Source organism: Mustela nigripes, chromosome 4 (assembly GCF_022355385.1).
Source record: "Mustela nigripes isolate SB6536 chromosome 4, MUSNIG.SB6536, whole genome shotgun sequence".
Taxonomy (NCBI): domain Eukaryota; kingdom Metazoa; phylum Chordata; class Mammalia; order Carnivora; family Mustelidae; genus Mustela; species Mustela nigripes.
In genome coordinates, this window is record NC_081560.1 from 86,914,477 (window position 1) to 86,933,211 (window position 18,735).

General features: G+C 42.1%; 1 protein-coding gene across 4 annotated transcripts in view; it reads left to right on the top strand.

The window, feature by feature from the left end:
- The window catches only part of LHFPL3 (LHFPL tetraspan subfamily member 3), a 588,278-nt gene that overhangs the window by 402,436 nt on the left and 167,107 nt on the right, over positions 1-18,735 (top strand). For all 4 annotated transcript variants that reach the window (XM_059397001.1, XM_059397003.1, XM_059397004.1 and 1 more), the window contains exon 2: positions 3,728-3,964. In XM_059397001.1, the coding sequence (XP_059252984.1) occupies positions 3,728-3,964 (237 nt within the window). The remainder of the gene's footprint in view (positions 1-3,727; positions 3,965-18,735) is intronic.

Here is an 18,735-nt window from a genome sequence, read left to right on the forward strand (position 1 = left end):
TTCTCATACATAAACATTATTTAATGTGTAAAACATTTAGAATATTTTTAAACTCTTCCAAGTAACATAGCATTTTTAGAGGAGATTTTTCTCAACTGTGGTTTGGATTCAAGCATCTTGTGTGCCTTTCCAAATAAAGTTAATTTTTGCCCATGGAAACCATATTTTTTTTTAAATACACAGATCATCATTTCTAGAAAGACCTTGGAGAACAAGTTGGTATTGTGAGTGCTAGGAGATACAGAAGGAGTGGGAATTTGAAGTATTTTGAAAGCATCAACTTTTTTCTAATTGTTCTGAGTAATTGTAATCTGTTGTCTGATCATAACAAAATTGTCTCCATTGAATGTCCCATTTTAAAGATAAATCTGTAACTAGGTTTGTAATCTTGGGCAGTTGTCATATTGACTTCTATACACTATATTTTTGAGTATACTATCGAGGTATTATAATTCATTTATTCATTTTATTTCCCCATTCAAAATATTTTAGTGCTAGCTATCTACAAGGCACTGTTTTAGGTGCTAAGAGTATGGTGGTTTACCAAAGTTTCCTTCCTCAGAAAGCTTACAGTCTGTTAATTGAAATTCTTGTAAATAAGTAACAAGTGTAAAAAGCTACAAAGATTCTAAGTAGGTACAGTCAGAAGTTACAGGGGTTTTGAGAAGGGCAATATTGTAGGTCAAGAAGAATTTAAAATGGCTTGCTTTGTGGATGGTGTTGGATTCGACTTGATCATTGAGAGAGATTTAAGAGTGGACCATTTAGGGACAATGGTGGTAAATACTTGAGGCAGAAGAAAAAAGAGAATGATCCCAAAACTTGGTGCATAGGCAAGGGATCAAGTGTGGCTCAACCCAAGTGAAATGGAGATTCTAAAGGGGAGGGAGAGTGGGAAAGTAAGTGGGGCCTGCATTGTGGAGACACTGGAGACCTAAGATGTCTTCAGTACTGGGGGGAGGGAGGGTGGAGCCACCAAAGGTTTGGATCCTGATGGTCTCAGTGGTCATATGTGATCTGGATTAGAGTGAAGTAAACTGAAGGTAGAGGGAAGTTAGGGTTCCTTTTGAGATATAAGGAGGCATAAAGAAGGATAGTATCCATGATACCTTCTTATGCAGAGATACTGCACATATACTGTCCTGTAATATAACATGAGACCCTAAATCCAAGTTCTTCCAGGCAGTCTTCCTACATGTCAGCCCTCTTGGTCTCTGTGTTATCCACACCTGCCTGTAGAGTCATGCTCTTGTAAAAAGTAGGAAATCAGGTGTCCACGGCTGGCTTGTTCAAGAGGTAGCAGCTTGCTAGCTTCAGGAATAGTTTGACCGTGACCATCCCACAACTCTATGTTGGTTGTGACATCAGAGTCTTCTTAAGGGGCATGCCCTGGAAACCATCACCTGCCTAGATCCATAGCCCATGCCTCCCTTGCAACCCCAACATGGTCATGTTCTCCATCCAGTTACTGATCTCCTGGTTGCTCCTCAAACACCCCAGGCCTCTTTGGAACCCCAGGGCCTTTGTATATGCTGTTGCCTGGAACAGCTTTCCTGTCAATTTCACAGGTCAATGCCTTGTCTCTTTCTGGCCTTCGCTTAAATGTCACCCCCTCAAGAGCCCTTACCGTTACTCTTTATCTAAGCCCTTTGTTTCTTTCCTACCTAGGACTTCAACTTCCAATTGTTTTATTAGCATGTAACTTTTTTTTTTTTTTTTGCCTCTTTCCCTGCTAAAACATAATATATACCATGTCTCTTTTCTGGATTAGTGTGTCTCTAGCGCCAAGAACTATGTCTGGCACTCCAAAGGAGACCACTAATATGTAACTGTTGAATTAATGAGTGAATGAATTAATGAATTAGTGAATTAATGAACATACCTGTTCAGAAAGCCCTTTATAACCTAAAACTATCCTCCTTTACTCCTGAATAATTATAAACAGAGTGGCAACAAATGGCCACTTTTCTTCCATAATCTGCCCAGTGACATAGTCTATATAAAGGGTTCATAGGATATTCATAATGATATTTGGGAAACAGAATATAAGTATTCTGCTTAAATTCCTGAATATTCATTAAAAATTCTGGTACCACACCATACTGCAGTGTTTTTCAGCCTTTTAAAAAATGAAATAGGGGCACCAGGGTGGCTCAGTGGGTTAAGCTTCTGCCTTCAGCTCCGGTCATGATCTCAGGGTCCTGATATCAAGCTCCGCAGCGGGCGCTCTGCTCAGCAGAGAGCCTGCTTCCCCCTCCCTCTCTGCCCACCTCTCTGCCTACTTGTAATCTCTGTCTGTCAAATACACAAATAAAAAATTTTTTAATTTTCTTTCTTTCTTTTTTAAGATTTTATTTATTTATTTGACAGAGAGAGATCACAAGTAGGCAGAGAGGCAGGCAGAGAGAAAGGAAGGGAAGCAGGCCCCCTGCTGAGCAGAGAGCCCGATGTGGGACTCAATCCCAGGACCCTGGGATCATGACCTGAGCCAAGGCAGCGGCTTAACTCACTGAGCCACCCAGGCGCCCCTCTTTCTTTCTTTACTTTTATTTATTTATTTTCAGCATAACAGTATTCATTGTTTTTGCACCACACCATGCTATCCGTGCGCTCTCTACCCACCACCTGGTTCCCCCAATCTCCCACTCCCCGCCCCTTCAAAACCCTCAGATTGTTTTTCAGAGTCCATAGTCTCTCATGGTTCACCTCCCCTTCCAATTTCCCCCAACTCCCTTCTCCTCTCTAACTCCCCATGTCCTCCATGCTATTTGTTATGCTCCACAAATAAGTGAAACCATATGATAATTGACTCTCTCTGCTTGACTTATTTCACTCAGCATAATCTCTTCCAGTCCTGTCCATGTTGCTACAAAAGTTGGGTATTCGTCCTTTCTGATGGAGGCATAATACTCCATAGTGTATATGGACCAAAATGAAATTTTTTAAAAATTGAAATAGAGATTAGAAAACATCAGGGTGCATTACATCTGCTAAGTATAGTTTCGAGAATTTTTCAGTGTGTGTGTGTCTGTAAGGAGGTTCCAATGTGAAATTATTTTTTACCATGACTCAAAGTCAATATACACTGGGTATTTTCCATGTTATCCTAATCCCTTATCTGGCTATTGTCGAGCTCCTCAAAGTCAGTGTTGAATTGTATTCTGCAGTGTTATGATTCCTTATGGCTTGTTTGCAGTGGAAGCCTTCCCACAAATGCACACCAAAATTCAATTTTTTTAAGTATTTTCTTAGAGATCAACATACCTTAACCTCTCTCGGAATGCTAGGTTTGCAGTAAAGAATGTTCCCAGAGCTGCAGGCCTTGGCTGCTTTTAAGGAAACCAGGAGAAAAACAAACAAACAAAAACAAATATTCAGGGTAGGACAGTGGTAAGATTTGCTGTTCTTTTAATCAAGAATTTGAGGGGCACCTGGGTGGCTCAGTGGGTTCCACATCTACCGTCAGCTCAAGTCATGATCTCAGGGTCATGGAATGGAGTCAAGTTCCAGCTCCCTGCTCAGCGGGGGAGTCTGCTTCTCCCTATCACTCTGCCGCTCCCTCCCTGCCACTCCCCCCTGCACTTGCTCTCTCATGCTCACTCTCAAGTAAGTAAATACTTTTTCAAAAGTCCAGAATTTGAAGCAATGATTTGACATACAATAGCAGTATTTGTTAAAATAACATTTATGTTAACTATTTTTTTTTCCTTTTCTCTCTCTCTCTCAGCTGCCTGCCTTGTGCTTGGCTGCATGATTTTCCCCGATGGCTGGGATTCAGATGAAGTAAAACGGATGTGTGGAGAAAAGACAGACAAGTACACTCTGGGGGCTTGTTCAGTCCGCTGGGCGTACATCCTGGCTATTATTGGGATTTTGGATGCCCTGATCCTTTCATTTCTGGCGTTTGTGCTTGGTAACCGACAAGACAGCTTGATGGCCGAGGAACTGAAGGCAGAAAACAAAGGTAAGATTGCTTTGGGGAACTCTTATCTCGATGCCTTGAGCACATCAAGTCCCAGTGCTTCCCTCATGGGTCTAATTTGCTGCATCTTCCAATGCTGTCTAGTTCATAGATGTTCCCTTAGACTCAACTCAAGAAATTTTACACAGTTGAAAAACAGTTTACCTTTGAAATACAGTTTACACACTTTACCTTTCTAAGGCTCTCAGAGTCCATTGTTATTTAAACGTATTTTTCCATTTCCAGTTTCTTTTTCCCTCCCTAAGTTAATGGCTATGAGGTAGCTTTTTTTTTTTTTTTTTTTTTTTTTTTTTTTTGGTCTACTTGATTAAATAGTGAGAACATCCTCTCCATGTATTTCTGCCATTTTCCAGATTGAAATAAAATCCTGGGGAATCTCATAAAACCATCTAGAAACATCTTTATTAAGCTCTTCACAATCATTTTATTTGAATTCAGACTCCTCTCAGAAAGAAGGCAAGATAGTGGCCCTAAATACTTAGGGGTTTCAACAGTTGCTTAATTAACTGAATTAGAACGTGTTATCTGGATGGTGAAAAGTTCTGTTTCTTTTCAAAAAGAAAATGGCTTCTGAAACACAAAGTAGAATAAAAAAAGGGACAATGACCAGTAAATGATATGTAAATATTACAATGTGCGTTAAAAAGTAGCAAGTCCTTAGTAAAGATGCCTCTCCATTTTCTTTCCAGACTTCTAAACCAAGTGTTTGGAGATAGAATATTACCGTCTCTGTCTGTTGCAAACTTAGATTTATTTCACTGTTTTGTCTTGGTTATTTTTAACTTTAATACTTTGGACTTACATCAGCGCCTTCAATTGAGTGACTGCTGCCTCTAGTTTTTATTTCTAATTGCAAACTAAAACTATCTTTGAATTCCAAAATTTAGCTTACTATTTCAAGTAGTTGCTAACTCCAAAAACTCTTCACTGCTTCAACAAGCCTCAAATAGAAGTATGTATTAGTGTCTACAGGAATGTCACATGTAATGATAGTGTAACAAGCTTTATATTTAGACCATCGCTGTTGATGCTTGTAAACTATGAACTATAAAGAGAGAAAATCAAGAGGTCTAGGAAAGCACAGTCATTCTTGAGCTCTTTATCTCCCTGATTTATGTACAGTAGACATACTTGGTTTTGATGAAACCAAGTTTACTTGGTTTCATTGAAAATATTCTAAACATGAGGCAGCTGGGTGATTTGGTTGGTTGAACGTCTGACTCTCCATTTCGGCTCAGTTCATGGTCTCAGGGTTGTGGATCGAGCCCGTGTCAGGCTCCTCGCTCTGCATGGTGTCTGTACCTCCCCTTCTGTTCCTACCCACGTGCATACATGCGCTCTCTCCTTCCCTCTAAATAAATTTTAAAAATTAAAAAAATATTCTAAACATAAAAATCACAAGGGTGTGTTGCTTTCTAAAAACAGAATTACTTCCCTCTCATGGTTGTACTTTCTAGATTAGAAAAAGAAAAAAAAAGGCGATACAAAGATAATCATTATGCTTTTAAAATCCTGTTACAGATTTAAAGTACTTTCACTTTCGCTCATTCATTTGGAACCCAGGTCCAGTCTTTGTAATCTGGTGAATGTACACAGGTCTCTGTCTAGTTAGCTTCACTTCAAAGTTAATAAGAATAGCTCAATATTAGAATAAATTACTTTTCCCTACAGAATGAATTCAAGAACACACCACTCAGTTCTGCAGATGTTGATTTCTACCCCCACCTAGTCATGGACCGAAGTGCTATTTATTCACTGTACAATTTAAAATTATCCCGAGAACATTTAACTTTCCAGACCTCTTTTGACCCCCAAAAAAGGAAGTTCAGAAAATGTTTTAAACATGACAAAACCAGGAAGATCTTTTAATTGGCCATTGAGAATTCTAACTTCTGTCCACATATATGAGTGACCATTCTGAATGCATGCTTCAGAAAGAAATGGCTAGGATTAGAGGATAACCCTCAACAGTTCTCAAAGTGGGTCTCTTTTTTTGTTTTAAATTTATTTATTTATTTATTTTCAGCACAACAGTATTCATTATTCTTGCACCACACCCAGTGCTCCATGCAATCTGTGCCCTCTCTAATACCCACCACCTGGTTCCCCCAATCTCCCACCTCCACCCCTTCAAAACCCTCAGATTGTTTTTCAGAGTCCATAGTCTCTCATGGTTCACCTCTCCTTCCAATTTCCCCCAACTCCCTTCTCCTCTCTAACCCCCCATGTCCTCCATGCTATTTGTTATGCTCCACAAATAAGTGAAACCATATGATAATTGACTCTCTCTGCTTGACTTATTTCACTCAGCATAATCTCTTCCAGTCCCGTCCATGTTGCTACAAAAGTTGGGTATTCATCCTTTCTGATGGAGGCATAATACTCCATAGTGTATATGGACCACATCTTCCTTATCCATTCGGCCGTTGAAGGGCATCTTGATTCTTTCCACAGTTTGGCAACCGTGGCCATTGCTGCTATAAACAGCTATAAACAGCTGCTATAAACATTGGGGTACAGATGGCCCTTCTTTCTTCTTGTGCTGGATTCAGTTACATGTGGATGTCTGATCCCTTCAGTTGAGGTTTTCATTTTTAAAAAGCATTTTCCACTCCAGCACCTTGGTAAAAGTGTGGATGGAAAAGGAAGTGAAAAGAAACCAGTACAGGGGTGCCTGGGTGGTTCAGTCTGTTAAGCTTCCAACTCTTGCTTTTGGCTCAGGTCATGATCTTACAGTCATGGGATTAAGCCCCACATCAGACCCTGTGCTCAGCAAGGAGTCTGCTTGTCCCTCTCCCTCTGCTTCTCTCTCTCCCTCTCTCTCTCTCTCTCAAATAAAAATATTTTTGAGAGAGGACAGTATAAGGTCTGGGGACTATCTCTGCATGACTTTTCCATATTTATCATCTTCGTCTGTTTGTATCACACTTGCGTGAGTCCCTAGTTTCTTCCCTCTGGTTCTGAAGGACCCGAATCAGTAGTGGTTCATCTTTATCATATGGGACCCGGTAAAGTGACAGAGAGCTTCAGGCCATGCCGAGCAACATCTCAGTTGTACCGCATTCTTATTCCACAATCAGATTCTTTCCTCTGAATTCTAAGAACGTATCAGCAGCTCTATTGTGCAGAAATTTCAGATCCTCCTCCGATAGGGTCTGTATAAGATCAGACTCCAAAATGTAATCAAACCTACATGTTCCTGAGGAATGGTACAAGACTTGCCGTATTTCTACCAAATAGCCTTTAGGGTTTGATATTATTTAAACACTTGGTTCAGTGTTGAAACCTCCACAGTTGGATTGTTCGGGAGAGCACCAGTCAATGATTGTGTATGTTTGTATATGAACAATTTTTTTTCAAAAATCTTTTTTAAGATTTTATTTATTTATTTGGCAGAGATCGCAGAGAGGCAGGCAGAGAGAGAGGGGAGGAAGCAGGCTTCCCGCCGAGCAGAGAGCCCGATGCAGGGCTTGATCCCAGGACCCTGGGATCATGACCTGAGCCGAAAGCAGAGGCTTAACTCACTGAGCCATCCAAGCACCCCTGTGTATGAACAATTTTACTAAACAGTAGTTCAGTTGTTTTCAAGTGCGTGCACTAACCAAAACTACCTTCACTGTTACTCTCTATAAATCCTAAGGGGGGAGATCTGATAAGTGGAGAAAACTTGTAAATATGAAGTCGATTACATTTAAATTGGTACTTTTACAATTTGTATGGATACATCCATACCATTTTTCACTTATTAAAACTATTTTTTTTCACTATTCTTTTTCTATCCCTTGGTAGCGAAGGCCTCCTTTGGATTTCAGAGCAATGCAATGAGACAGAGGCCACTCTAGCTCACAGAATTTTAGCAAAATTTACTAATGCCATGATGCTTGTAGTGTCCTAGAAGCAGACAATACCGTATCTCCAATCTTGGCTCAACATTTCTGTGTTCTGATATACATTGTATTACTATACACACTGTAATACCTTTTACAATCTTCTTCTAGTTTTATAGCCTGCCAATCATCCTAACAACCTACATTCTATAATAAATAGCAGGGGCATTATGGAGAGTCTAAACCTACGAGTGGAGCATATGCCTCCCATTCCAAGAAGTTTGTCCTGAGGAACCTCATGATAGGATTGTATCATCTTTATGTGACTTTTATAATTAATCTAACAACACACTTCTCTGTATCTGGAAAAGCCACCAAATGCGTTCAGGTGTGCCATGTGTCACTACAGTAAGGATACTGCTTAGGTCCATGAGTCCTGCCTAACACCCTCCCCAGTGGATAAAACAAGAATCACTGTTACATAAATCCTAGACTCTACTGAAACAGGAAAGGGAACTCCATTCTAATTGTGGAACTGTAATCCACTCACAGATTCCTTAAGAGAATATAGGATGCTACTGAGCCATTAATTAATGATCACAAAGGTATGATTCAAAGGGAACACAAGGGGAAGGTGCACAGGTGAGCTCTCTACCTGGACAGACCACCACCTGTTGTGATAAATTTTCCGGAAACTCTCCCCATTCCCATGAGAACTTCTCCCTTCAATATCACCTGCAACATTTCTTAAGCATTTCCCAGGAATGCAACAATAATTGAAAGTGGTCTCCGCTGAAATTTGTCACAAATTATAAAATGGCAAAATTGGAATAAGGGAGTTTGGACAGAATTTCAACCAATGGAAGGCACCAACCTTGAAGATGCAAGGGTTGTCTTAGAACTTCTGTGAGAGGGGCGCCTGGGTGGCTCAGTGGGTTAAGCCACTGCCTTCGGCTCAGGTCATGATCTCAGGGTCCTGGGATCGAGTCCTACATCGGGCTCTCTGCTCAGCAGGGGCCTGCTTCCCTTCCTCTCTCTCTGCCTGCCTCTCTGCCTACTTGTGATCTCTCTCTGTCAAATAAATAAATAAAATTCTTAAAAAAAAAAAAAAACTTCTGTGAGATATTACGGTAATCATCTGTGTTGCATTATCAAAGTCCCACAATATTTTCTCACGGGGAAAAAAAAAAAGGCAACAAAAACTCCACTGAAAAACAAAGAGAAGTGAAAACTTTAAATATCCAACTAACTTATACAGGAGCATGTGGGAAGCCAGCCCTGCAGGCTGTGTGCCGTCCCTGGCTCTGGGGATAAGAGCAGGTAGGCAGGTGTTCATTCTTGTTTGGGAGCTCAGCAGCATGGTTTCTCAATGAGCCAACAACAGGAGGCATTTCACCTTGATATGCTGCTTAATTGCATATTTTAACACACTGAACTGTGAAGTCAATTTAATTATGTAAAATTAAAGTTCCATCCAGATAAAAAGGATTTGAAATGAAAGCTTCATTTTCCATTTCTTTCATTAATTGTGAGAGGATAAATAATTACATTTTCCAGAACTCCTGTGCCACAAATATCTCTTTTCCTTGTCAGACACCGTTCATAAAGAGGTATGTTTCTGCATTTGTGTATATGGTCTTTGGAATTGCTTATCAGATAATTGGGTCCTCTCATGAGCAGTTTTAAAGTCACTCTGTCTTCTAGCACTTAAACTGCAAATGAGAAAACATGATTATCCATTAAGAGGTGACTCTAGCTACCATTTATTAAGTGGCTTAAGCTCTTTTTATGCTATAATAGGCGGAGTTAAATTCATTTTACTCAAATAGCTAATTGAGAAACCATTCAGAATCTTGATTTAAAGGTCCCACGGATGTCATGCCACAACCACAGTGTGAGTGGCAGTGTGGTGTAGTGGAACGAACGTGTGCTGCCTGGAGCCCACGTGGTCTCTGACATTCCCTGAGAGCCCTGCCCCCAGATTTCAATAGTTCCAGAACGAAACTTCCTCCTGCATAAGATTCAAGGTTGTCAATGGCACCTGCTGTTTCTTCCAGCTCTAAAATATTCTGATTTGGGGGACACCTCCAGAGTGTCTTTAAAGATGGTCCAAGGGCAGTAAGAGCTCCTGCCTCAGAGCAGTGAATATGCCAATGGCTCTTAGGAACTTGTTGGCAACATAAGGGTAACTAAGAGAAGGAAACGATGAAGGTCCAGGGGAAGGAGCTCTAGGAAGCCCAGGGTGTGCCTCCCCGAACAGCGCTGTCACACCCCCATCACTCACACCACCAAGTGAAAGGAGTCAGATTTAGAAACGCTGGCCGATGTGCCTCCTTGCCTAACTAATTCCCACGTTATGTGGTGCCTATGTGGACACCTTGACAGTGGACAGAGCCCTAGATCAGAGAGAAAAACTTTGTCTCTGGTCTCAACTCCAATAAGAAGGGTCATTAGGACTTTGAGCAAGTCCCTAATAACCCGAAACCTCAGTTTTATGTTCTTTAGTGTGAGAATACTAATACCCAGGTCTGCCCCCATGGGATTGGGAGAGCCCAGTGAAAGCATGTATGTAGACAAATTTATAATCAAAATGATCATTACTGATCAGGAATGAATCCAGGACTCAAACACAAGTCATTTTACTCAAATTTTCAAGTTTTTTCTACCATACAAGATGGTGAAATAATTCTTTTTAAGATTTTGTTTATTAGAAAGTGCACAAGCAGAGGGGAAAGGAAGAAGCAGACTCTCTGCTGAGCAGGGAGCCTGATATGGGACTTGATCCCAGGATCCTGAGCCGAAGGCAAACACTTAAGGGACTGAATGACCCAGGCACCCCAGAATCATTTCTTAAAATACTCTGATTTGATTGCTTTCTACGTGACCAATGAGCCCTGTACAAGTAAAGAGTTTAGTCTTACTTTCATTTGGTAGCTTTTAGATAATGTTAATCAAAAATCTAATCTACTTGAGAATAGACTACTCCTATGTTGGTCCACTGTATGTCCATTGTCATTTGTCTCAAGGTATTTTTTTCATTTCTCTTGATTTCTTCTGTGACCCACTGATAGTTCAGTAGCCTGCCGTGGGTTGCAAGAATGAGAAGCAGCCTTTGAAACTCATCCTCCTTCTTGACTCCATAACTTTGTGGGAACCTAGTGAAGAAGATCAGGAAGCCCTGGCAAAGAGTATAAGCCTTTTGAATTAAATCTTTAATAAGGCCATAGGGAACCCGTGAGCCCCCTGTTTCCCCGTGGGGTTAGTGTTGAACAAAGTGTTCGTGATCATCATTCTTATATTACCTTTTCGCAGTCAACTGCAATGAGCCACCTTGAGACTCCATCAGCTTCTAATGGCTGCCCCTGCCTAGATTCCTTTCTGCCTCGCTGGATTCTCTCTGTGGAATCTCCTACGGGGTTTCCTCCCTACTTCTGCGCTCACTCTGTAGGTTATCTCATTGGGTGCCATGTCTTGAGGAAACCATACTAATGACTCCCAAGTTTAATACACCAGTACCTCTCCAGGGAACTCTGGTCTCCCCTACCGAACTCCTACTTGATATCCTTTCTCAATATCTACTGAGCATCTCAAACTTGACATGTTTGAGTACCTGATGTTTCTTCCCCCCAAAAGCTGCCACTTAGCACATTCTTCCCCATCAGTTAACAACTACTTTATCCTTCCAGCTGCTCGGACCAAAACTTCAATCACTCTGGACTCCTCTCTTTGTCTCATGACTCACATTTAACCCACCCAAAGGTCATGTTCATTCTACCTTCAAAATACAGCCAGCATCCTCTGACTTCTCACTCACCCGCCTTGTGGCTGCCATCTTGGTTCAGGCCGTCATTAGTAAGACACTCCCACGTGGGTTCGCTGGTGCCACCCATGCACCCTTTTGGTCGGATCTCAACAGAGCAGCCACGGGACACTGTGAAAGGTTGAGGCAGACTGGGCTGTTGCTCAGCTCAGCACCCTCCAGTGACTGGATGACCTTACTCGGGGGAAAAGCCAGAGTTCTTCAGTACAGTTCCAAAGACCCATGCCCATTTGCCTTCATCTTTGCCACTCTGACCTCCTCTCTGTTTTTCTCCACATGTCCTCTGCTCTGGCCATTCCAGCTTCCTTGCTGTTTCTCAAACACACCAGGGAGGTCCTATCTCAGGGACTTTGTGTTTGCTGTCCTGTCTGCCTCCTATTTTATTCCTCAAAGCCATAGAGCTTGCTCCTTTTTTCCTTCAGGTTTTACCCAAACATCACCTTCCTAGGGAGGTGTTCCTGGCCAACCTCTCTAAAATTTCACATGCATGTGTATTCCATCTAACCCACCAAATAGTTTGCGTCTTTGTCTTATGAATTTTCTGCCCCCAGAAAAGTTCCACAAGGCAGGGATTTTTGTCTGTTTTTCCCTACTTGTATCCCCGGTGCCTGGAATCATGCCTGGCATCTGTGGGCCTTCAGCAACCATGTGCTGCCGGAGGGAATTATGGAATGAAATGCATCTATTCTGATTTCTCTCTTATGAGATTCTTTCATTGTTGCACAATTTTTAGCCTTAGGAAGTTTTGGTTTTGGTTAAGTTAAAATACACCTCCTTATAATGTCTACCCACTGCTATTCCCTCTTACACTTAAAGCTATTGGCTTATGTAGAAACACTCCTCATGTCTGTAATGGCTAAAGTTGCACGTTGACCAAACAGACCAATTCCCCGTGTCTTGTTGGACATCTGGAGACATTATGTGGTTACTGCTGCCTACTACCCACCCAAGGCACCCTGGTAGAGTGCCACCCTTGGGAAGAAGAAGAGAGCCAGGACATCTGAAAGTGTGGTAGAAGGAAGAGAATCCCATGGGAGTCACTCATGAATGTTTTCTGGAGATTGTCTCCTTCAGCTTATCCTCCATGCCTAATGGTAATCTAGAGAACATCTGAGGTTGCAAGATTGACTCCAGTCCATTCAACAAACACAAGCTGAGGTCATAAATGTACCATGGTGTGCTCGAGAAGGGAGCTCTCTCTCTCTGACCAGTACCCAACCTCAGGTGATACCCTCAAAATCAGTATATTCTTCTCCGCCTTCCCCAGTTAGTGGGCTTGCAAGCAGAAGTGGTTTATGACTCGGAGGGCAAGTACAGTGCTGGCTTCGAATGCCCCATCATTATCTACTCTACTCCAACAGACAAAATGATTTTGATGTCTCAGTGATCTTTTCCATGCCTGAGAAAGGATATCTGGGGATTTTAAATATTAAATCAGCTTGAAGAAAGGAAAGAGAGGAGGGAGTCAAAAGTGGAGACTCGTTATATAGCCAAGTCATGATATCCAAGATTTAGCCGTACCAATAAATTTTCAGTCCATATTCCAGCATGACTTTAAATGAAGTCTTATAACTAGGTTAAAGCCAGCTTTACCCTCCCACCCCCACCTTCTCCCTTTTAACAGTAACCTCATGAGACTTGAAAGTGGGGAGAATCATGACCTTCAGAGACACAGCCCAAGCTTATGGATTTTTTTTTTCTGAATTATAGATCTGTGGCCAATTCCTTTTTCTTTTATAAACCTGGATCTTATTTTAGATCTCTACAGTCTGGATAGCTTTGATAGGCACCTCAATATTTGAAGTTTATTAGTGATCAATTGTCTCTTTCTAAATTTGCTTTTTTTTTAACCTGTAATAAAACTTGCTCATTAAAGTAAACTGCTTTTAGCTCAGGGCAAATCTGTTGTCTAAAGCCCATTAATCTACACTTGTAAACCACAGATATACCTCTGAAAATTATGTCTCCAGCGTAAATATACCAAAAGTAGTTTATTTTCTTCCTGTTTAGATAGTTTCCCAGCCATGAACCCCCATAATTCTATCCATCCTGAAGCCTCTGGTTCATTTCCATATGCTCTATCAGAGAATAAGAGGTACAAAGTGAAACATTAGTGTTCTTGACTTAATTCTAGTTGAAGCTCCTTGGGCCCCGGCTTTCTTATACAGACTTGTTTTTTAAGTTACATAAATTTATTATTTATTATTATTATTATTTTGGCAGAGCAGACGTTTACACTCTTGTTACATGTCCATTGGTTCCATGGGAAGGTCAAAGAACACCGTGAAAATGTAACCTGTCGCTTGTCCCTCAGAAAGGAGAAGCATAGTTGTTAACATCTGGCAGGGCAGATAAGAACACAGAACCAAGAAAAATTCTGCTGAGATAAATAAATGTGGAGATTACTTGCTGAAATAGGTGTTGCCTCTGTAATGCTTCATAGAACATAGGACTCCCCAAAAACCTCAAATTTCATTTTTTACTCTGAGTCTTAAGAACAAGGGCTCTGTCTTAACTTATCGGTTATCTCTGGTGTCGTAGATCCTGGGACATGGTAAGTGCTTAATAAATGCGAGCACTTACCGTGATTTTCATTGCCTCAATCTGATGAAAAAAACTGTGTAAATATTTCATGAATGCCCCCACTTCACATGAAGAAGTTTGTCCCTTCTTTGATTGCAAAGGAAATAAATTTGCCTACACGTTACACACAGATACATATTTTAAAAGAATCATGGAGTAGAATGTTAGAGATACTGTAACTCTGCCACTTTAGGCCAATCACTGCATCTCTCTCAGCCTTGTTTCAACCTCCACAAAAATGTCCTGTGCACTTACCTTGTGCCAAGTAGTGGCCAAAACTATGACTTTCAATTCAGCAGACCTTTATCATATGCCTCAAGCATGTCCAGCCTAGTGATAGACGCTGAGAGTTCAAAATGAGTGGGAGTGGGACGCCTGGGTGGCTCAGTAAGTTAAGCATCTGCCTTCGGCTCAGGTCATGATCCCAGGGTGCGGGGATCGAGTTCCGAAACTTGCTTGGTGGGGAACCTGCTTCTCCCTCTGCCTGATGCTCCCCTGCTTGTCCTCTCTCTCTCTCTCTCTCTTTCTCTGACAAATAAATAAAATCTTAAAAAAAAAAAAAACTATTAGTGGGAGAGGCTTTGCCCCAAGTCTCCCCCTTAGGGAGGACACTTAGTTTTAAGTGTGAGGTTATATTTCTGTGGCCCATCCTATTCTGGTGTCTGTGGCCTCACCATGCTGTTGAGTGAATGGGTGAGTGAAATCCACTCCCTGACAGTTGACTTATTCCAGCACCAGTGAAAGATGATGCCTGTGATAAGCAGAAACTGCTTCCCAAGGACAATTTGACATACAAGATTTCATCCACTGAGAGGCTTTAAAAAATCAGCCGTGTAAAAACATTTGTGAGTCTATTAGTATTAAATAAACAGAAGACCCAACTATGAATGAAATGAAAAACAGGATCGATGTAAAGCCAGGGACAAGAAAGGTAGGGGAGATGGGAAGTTTTCTCTTCTTATCAGAGCATTCATTGTAGAGCAGACTTTTTAAAATCTAAACTCCAGAAATGGCTTTGGGAAGAAGTCACTCTTAATGGCCAACACCATCCCTCTTGAACCCTGGCTTTCCAGCCAGTCAGCCTGCTGATACCCCGTGAGAGCTCTGTTTATATGCATCTCACTGATGTTTTCTTCCTGCTTCACTGCACACCTAACCTGGGCCTCACATTTGATGGGGAGGAATAATCAGTTTGGCTGAGAAGATATCATCTCCCTAACTTACCTTGACTGTGTCCCCTTTGACGAGGTGCCTGGAATAATCAGGAGGCCAAGTGCGAATTCTGGCAGATACCCTGCTATGCCTTCTGCAAGTCCATGTGCTGTCAGCGCCCACAGCATGAGAGTGAAGACATCATCAAGAGATCTGGAGGGCAAAGGTCGGCCAGGAAGAAAGGCACCTGTGGTGTTTAGTGTCAGCCCCCCTCCACACACGTGAATGTTCTAACAGAGTCACTGGATGGGCTGGCGAAAAGTGCAGGCAAGGACAGCTGGAGACGGCCCCGGTGAGGCTGCAGCCCTCATAACAGGTTAGCATCTCCAAAGAGAATCAGCTATCCCTCGTCCCAGAGAAGGAGACAAGCCCAGAAGTCCCACAAGCAAGTTCCATCTGCTGACCTGAGAATTCCTCTCCAGAGGCCGACCTTTCGGTGCCAGCGTACAACACGAACCAGACATCCTCTGACCGTTCAGGAGGAGAAATGCCATTGTCTGGTCTCCAGCAGCTTTGTTTCTAGTTCACACGCACACAAGAAAAGGAAAAAAAGCTTTTCCTGACCTTGGTAAGGGGTGGGGTACAAAGATCACTTGTAAATCATTGCAGCTCTCTCCAAGTCCCCTTTTTTGGAAGATTTTCTAGAAGCAGCTGCAGCTGCTGTTTTTATTTGTTCATTTCTGTCTCCTTTATTATTCTTGTGGATTTTTTTTTGGAGTGCAGTTGACACAAAGTGACACACAGTGTTGGGAATACACCTAGTGACTTGGTAAGTCTGCTTTATGCTACGCTCCCCACAAGTGTAGCTGCAATCTCTACCACCGTACACGCTCTGATATGACCTTTGACTCTTCCCTATGCCAAACCTTCAGTCCCATAGCATTCATTCTGTAACTGGGAGCAACTGGGTTTTTTTTTTTTGTTTTTTAGTCAACTGCGTGGTAGACTCAATATCTTCACGTGTGGGGTGATGATGATGTCCTATTGGGGATCTCCCCTGGGGATCAAGCTAAAGGGGATGCAGTTGCAGAGGGAGGGCTTGTAGAACCAGAAATCATGTGTGATTCTGTCCAACCATCTGGAGAGATCTAAAGAATATTTCAGGGCTTGGGTCCCACCCCAGAGGCTCTCATACATTTGGCGTGAGGCAGTCCAGGTATGAAAACTGCCCCGAAAATTCTGACCTGCAGCTGGGGTTGAGGACCAATGGGTTCACCCAACACCCTCCTTTATTTTTTCTTTCTTTCTTTTTTTTTATTAACATATAATGTATTATTTGTCCCAGGGGTTCAGGTCTGTGCATCATCAGGCTTACACACTTCACAGCACTCATCATATCACATGCCCTCCCCAATGTCCATAACCCAACCACCCTTTCCATACCCTCCCTCCCTCCTCAGTTTGTTTTGTGAGATTAAGAGTCTCTTATGGTTCGTCTCCCTCCCAATCCCAAGTTGTTTCATTTTTTTCCTTCCCTACCACCCAAACCCCCCACTCTACCTCTCAAATTCCTCATATCAGGGAGATCATATGATGGTGTCTTTCTCTGATTGACTTATTTCGCTCAGCATAATACCCTCTAGTTCCATCCACGTCTTTGGACATGGCAAGATTTCATTTCTTTTGAAGGCTGCATAGTATTCCATTGTGTATATATACCCCATCTTCTTTATCCATTCATCTGTTGATGGACATCTAGGTTCTTTTCATAGTTTGGCTATTGTGGACATTGCTGCTATAAACATTCGGGTGCACGTGCCCCTTCGGATCACTACGTTTGTGTCTTTAGGGCAAATACCCAGTAGCAATACCCTCCTTTTACAGATAAAGAGGCAAGGCTCAGAAAGGGAAAGTAAAGAGCATCTCATCAGCTCAAATTATTATCATTAGAAATCAGCAGGTAACCCATAGCTGAATTTCCCTCTGTAACAGGCTAAGAAATCACTGCTGTTTGAGTTCCGTTGCTGCCTTTTTTGGAGAAAGAGCTCTCCCCCAGCCCTGGGAAATTGATATGTGTCCCCTGCTAGCTCTGTGAACGTGCGCATGCCTCTCCAAACCTCAGTGTCGCCACTAGGGCATTTCTAGAAACTGCCTTGCAGGGATTTTGTGAAAATAAGGTAATGCCTGTAACCTGTCACAATCCCTGGCCCTTATCAGCTGTGGTTCTTTCAAGAGCTTTGATTTTGCCTGACAGACGCATATACAGTGCTTAGTCCACGCTGGGTTCCCATGATGCAGAGCACAGCTCCTCCCCCACCCCCCTTCCCAGATCTTGTCCCTGCAGCCCCGTGTTGTCCTGATGACGGCCTTAACTAACGTCCAGAGATTGCTTCCTCTACGTGCTTAAATATGACTTGGTCATCTGGCAGCTTTTTTGAGTATTTTTAAGAGGCCTGCTGAGGGCTGATTGGTTGGTTGGTTGGTTGGTTGGAGGTTTAGTTTGGCACATCACCTGCCTACAGAAGCCCTATCTCAGGGTGAGTTGGGGGGGGGGTGGGCTCTTCCGTGTGCATTTGCTGCCCAGCGAGCTCACACCATGCAGCTGGGTCTGCACATTCCGTGACAGTTACCAAGGGGAGCCCTGGATTCCCTGATGAAAATGTGACTCACTCCTTACAGTGTTGCCTATTTTCAACCTGCTCAGAATGACTCCATCACTGCATTGCTGGACAGATGAAGGACAAGCCAACCCACGGCCTTTAAAATGTCTGGGAGTGGTATTTTTCAAAAGAGATGGAGGACAGGGATTCCAGCCATATTCTCCGACATCCCGCACAAAGAGGAGAGAATATGATCACTTCCGTTCTTTCACAGGGTTATAAAAATACAGTGCCACGAGGCTGGCAGGTCCCTGTGTTTGGGTCAGAACACATCTATTTCCCTCACTATAAACACGGCAAATAACATACACATATCAAACCAACATAAGAAATAAAATTTTTATTTGGAGTTACAATGAACTTTGAGACTCTGCCCTCATTATGCAAAAAAAAAGAAAAAAAGCCATTTTTCTCTGTGTTTCCTGCTGCTCTCTGATGTGATCCTGTCCCTCACCAACTCACTCATACCCACTACTCACTAGCCTCATCATTATTATTATTCAAATAATAATAACTCTCTGGGAGTAACTGCCAAACTTCTGTGAACCCAGTATTTACCTGGGATGGTTATTTTAAATGGAATGAACTTACCTGGGATGTTTATGTTAAGTGAAATTCTGGCATCTGTAATATTTTATTAATTAACTTTATTTTTTAAAACTACTAGTTTTATGTTTATAGCAAAATTGAGGAAAGTACAGAGAGTTCTCA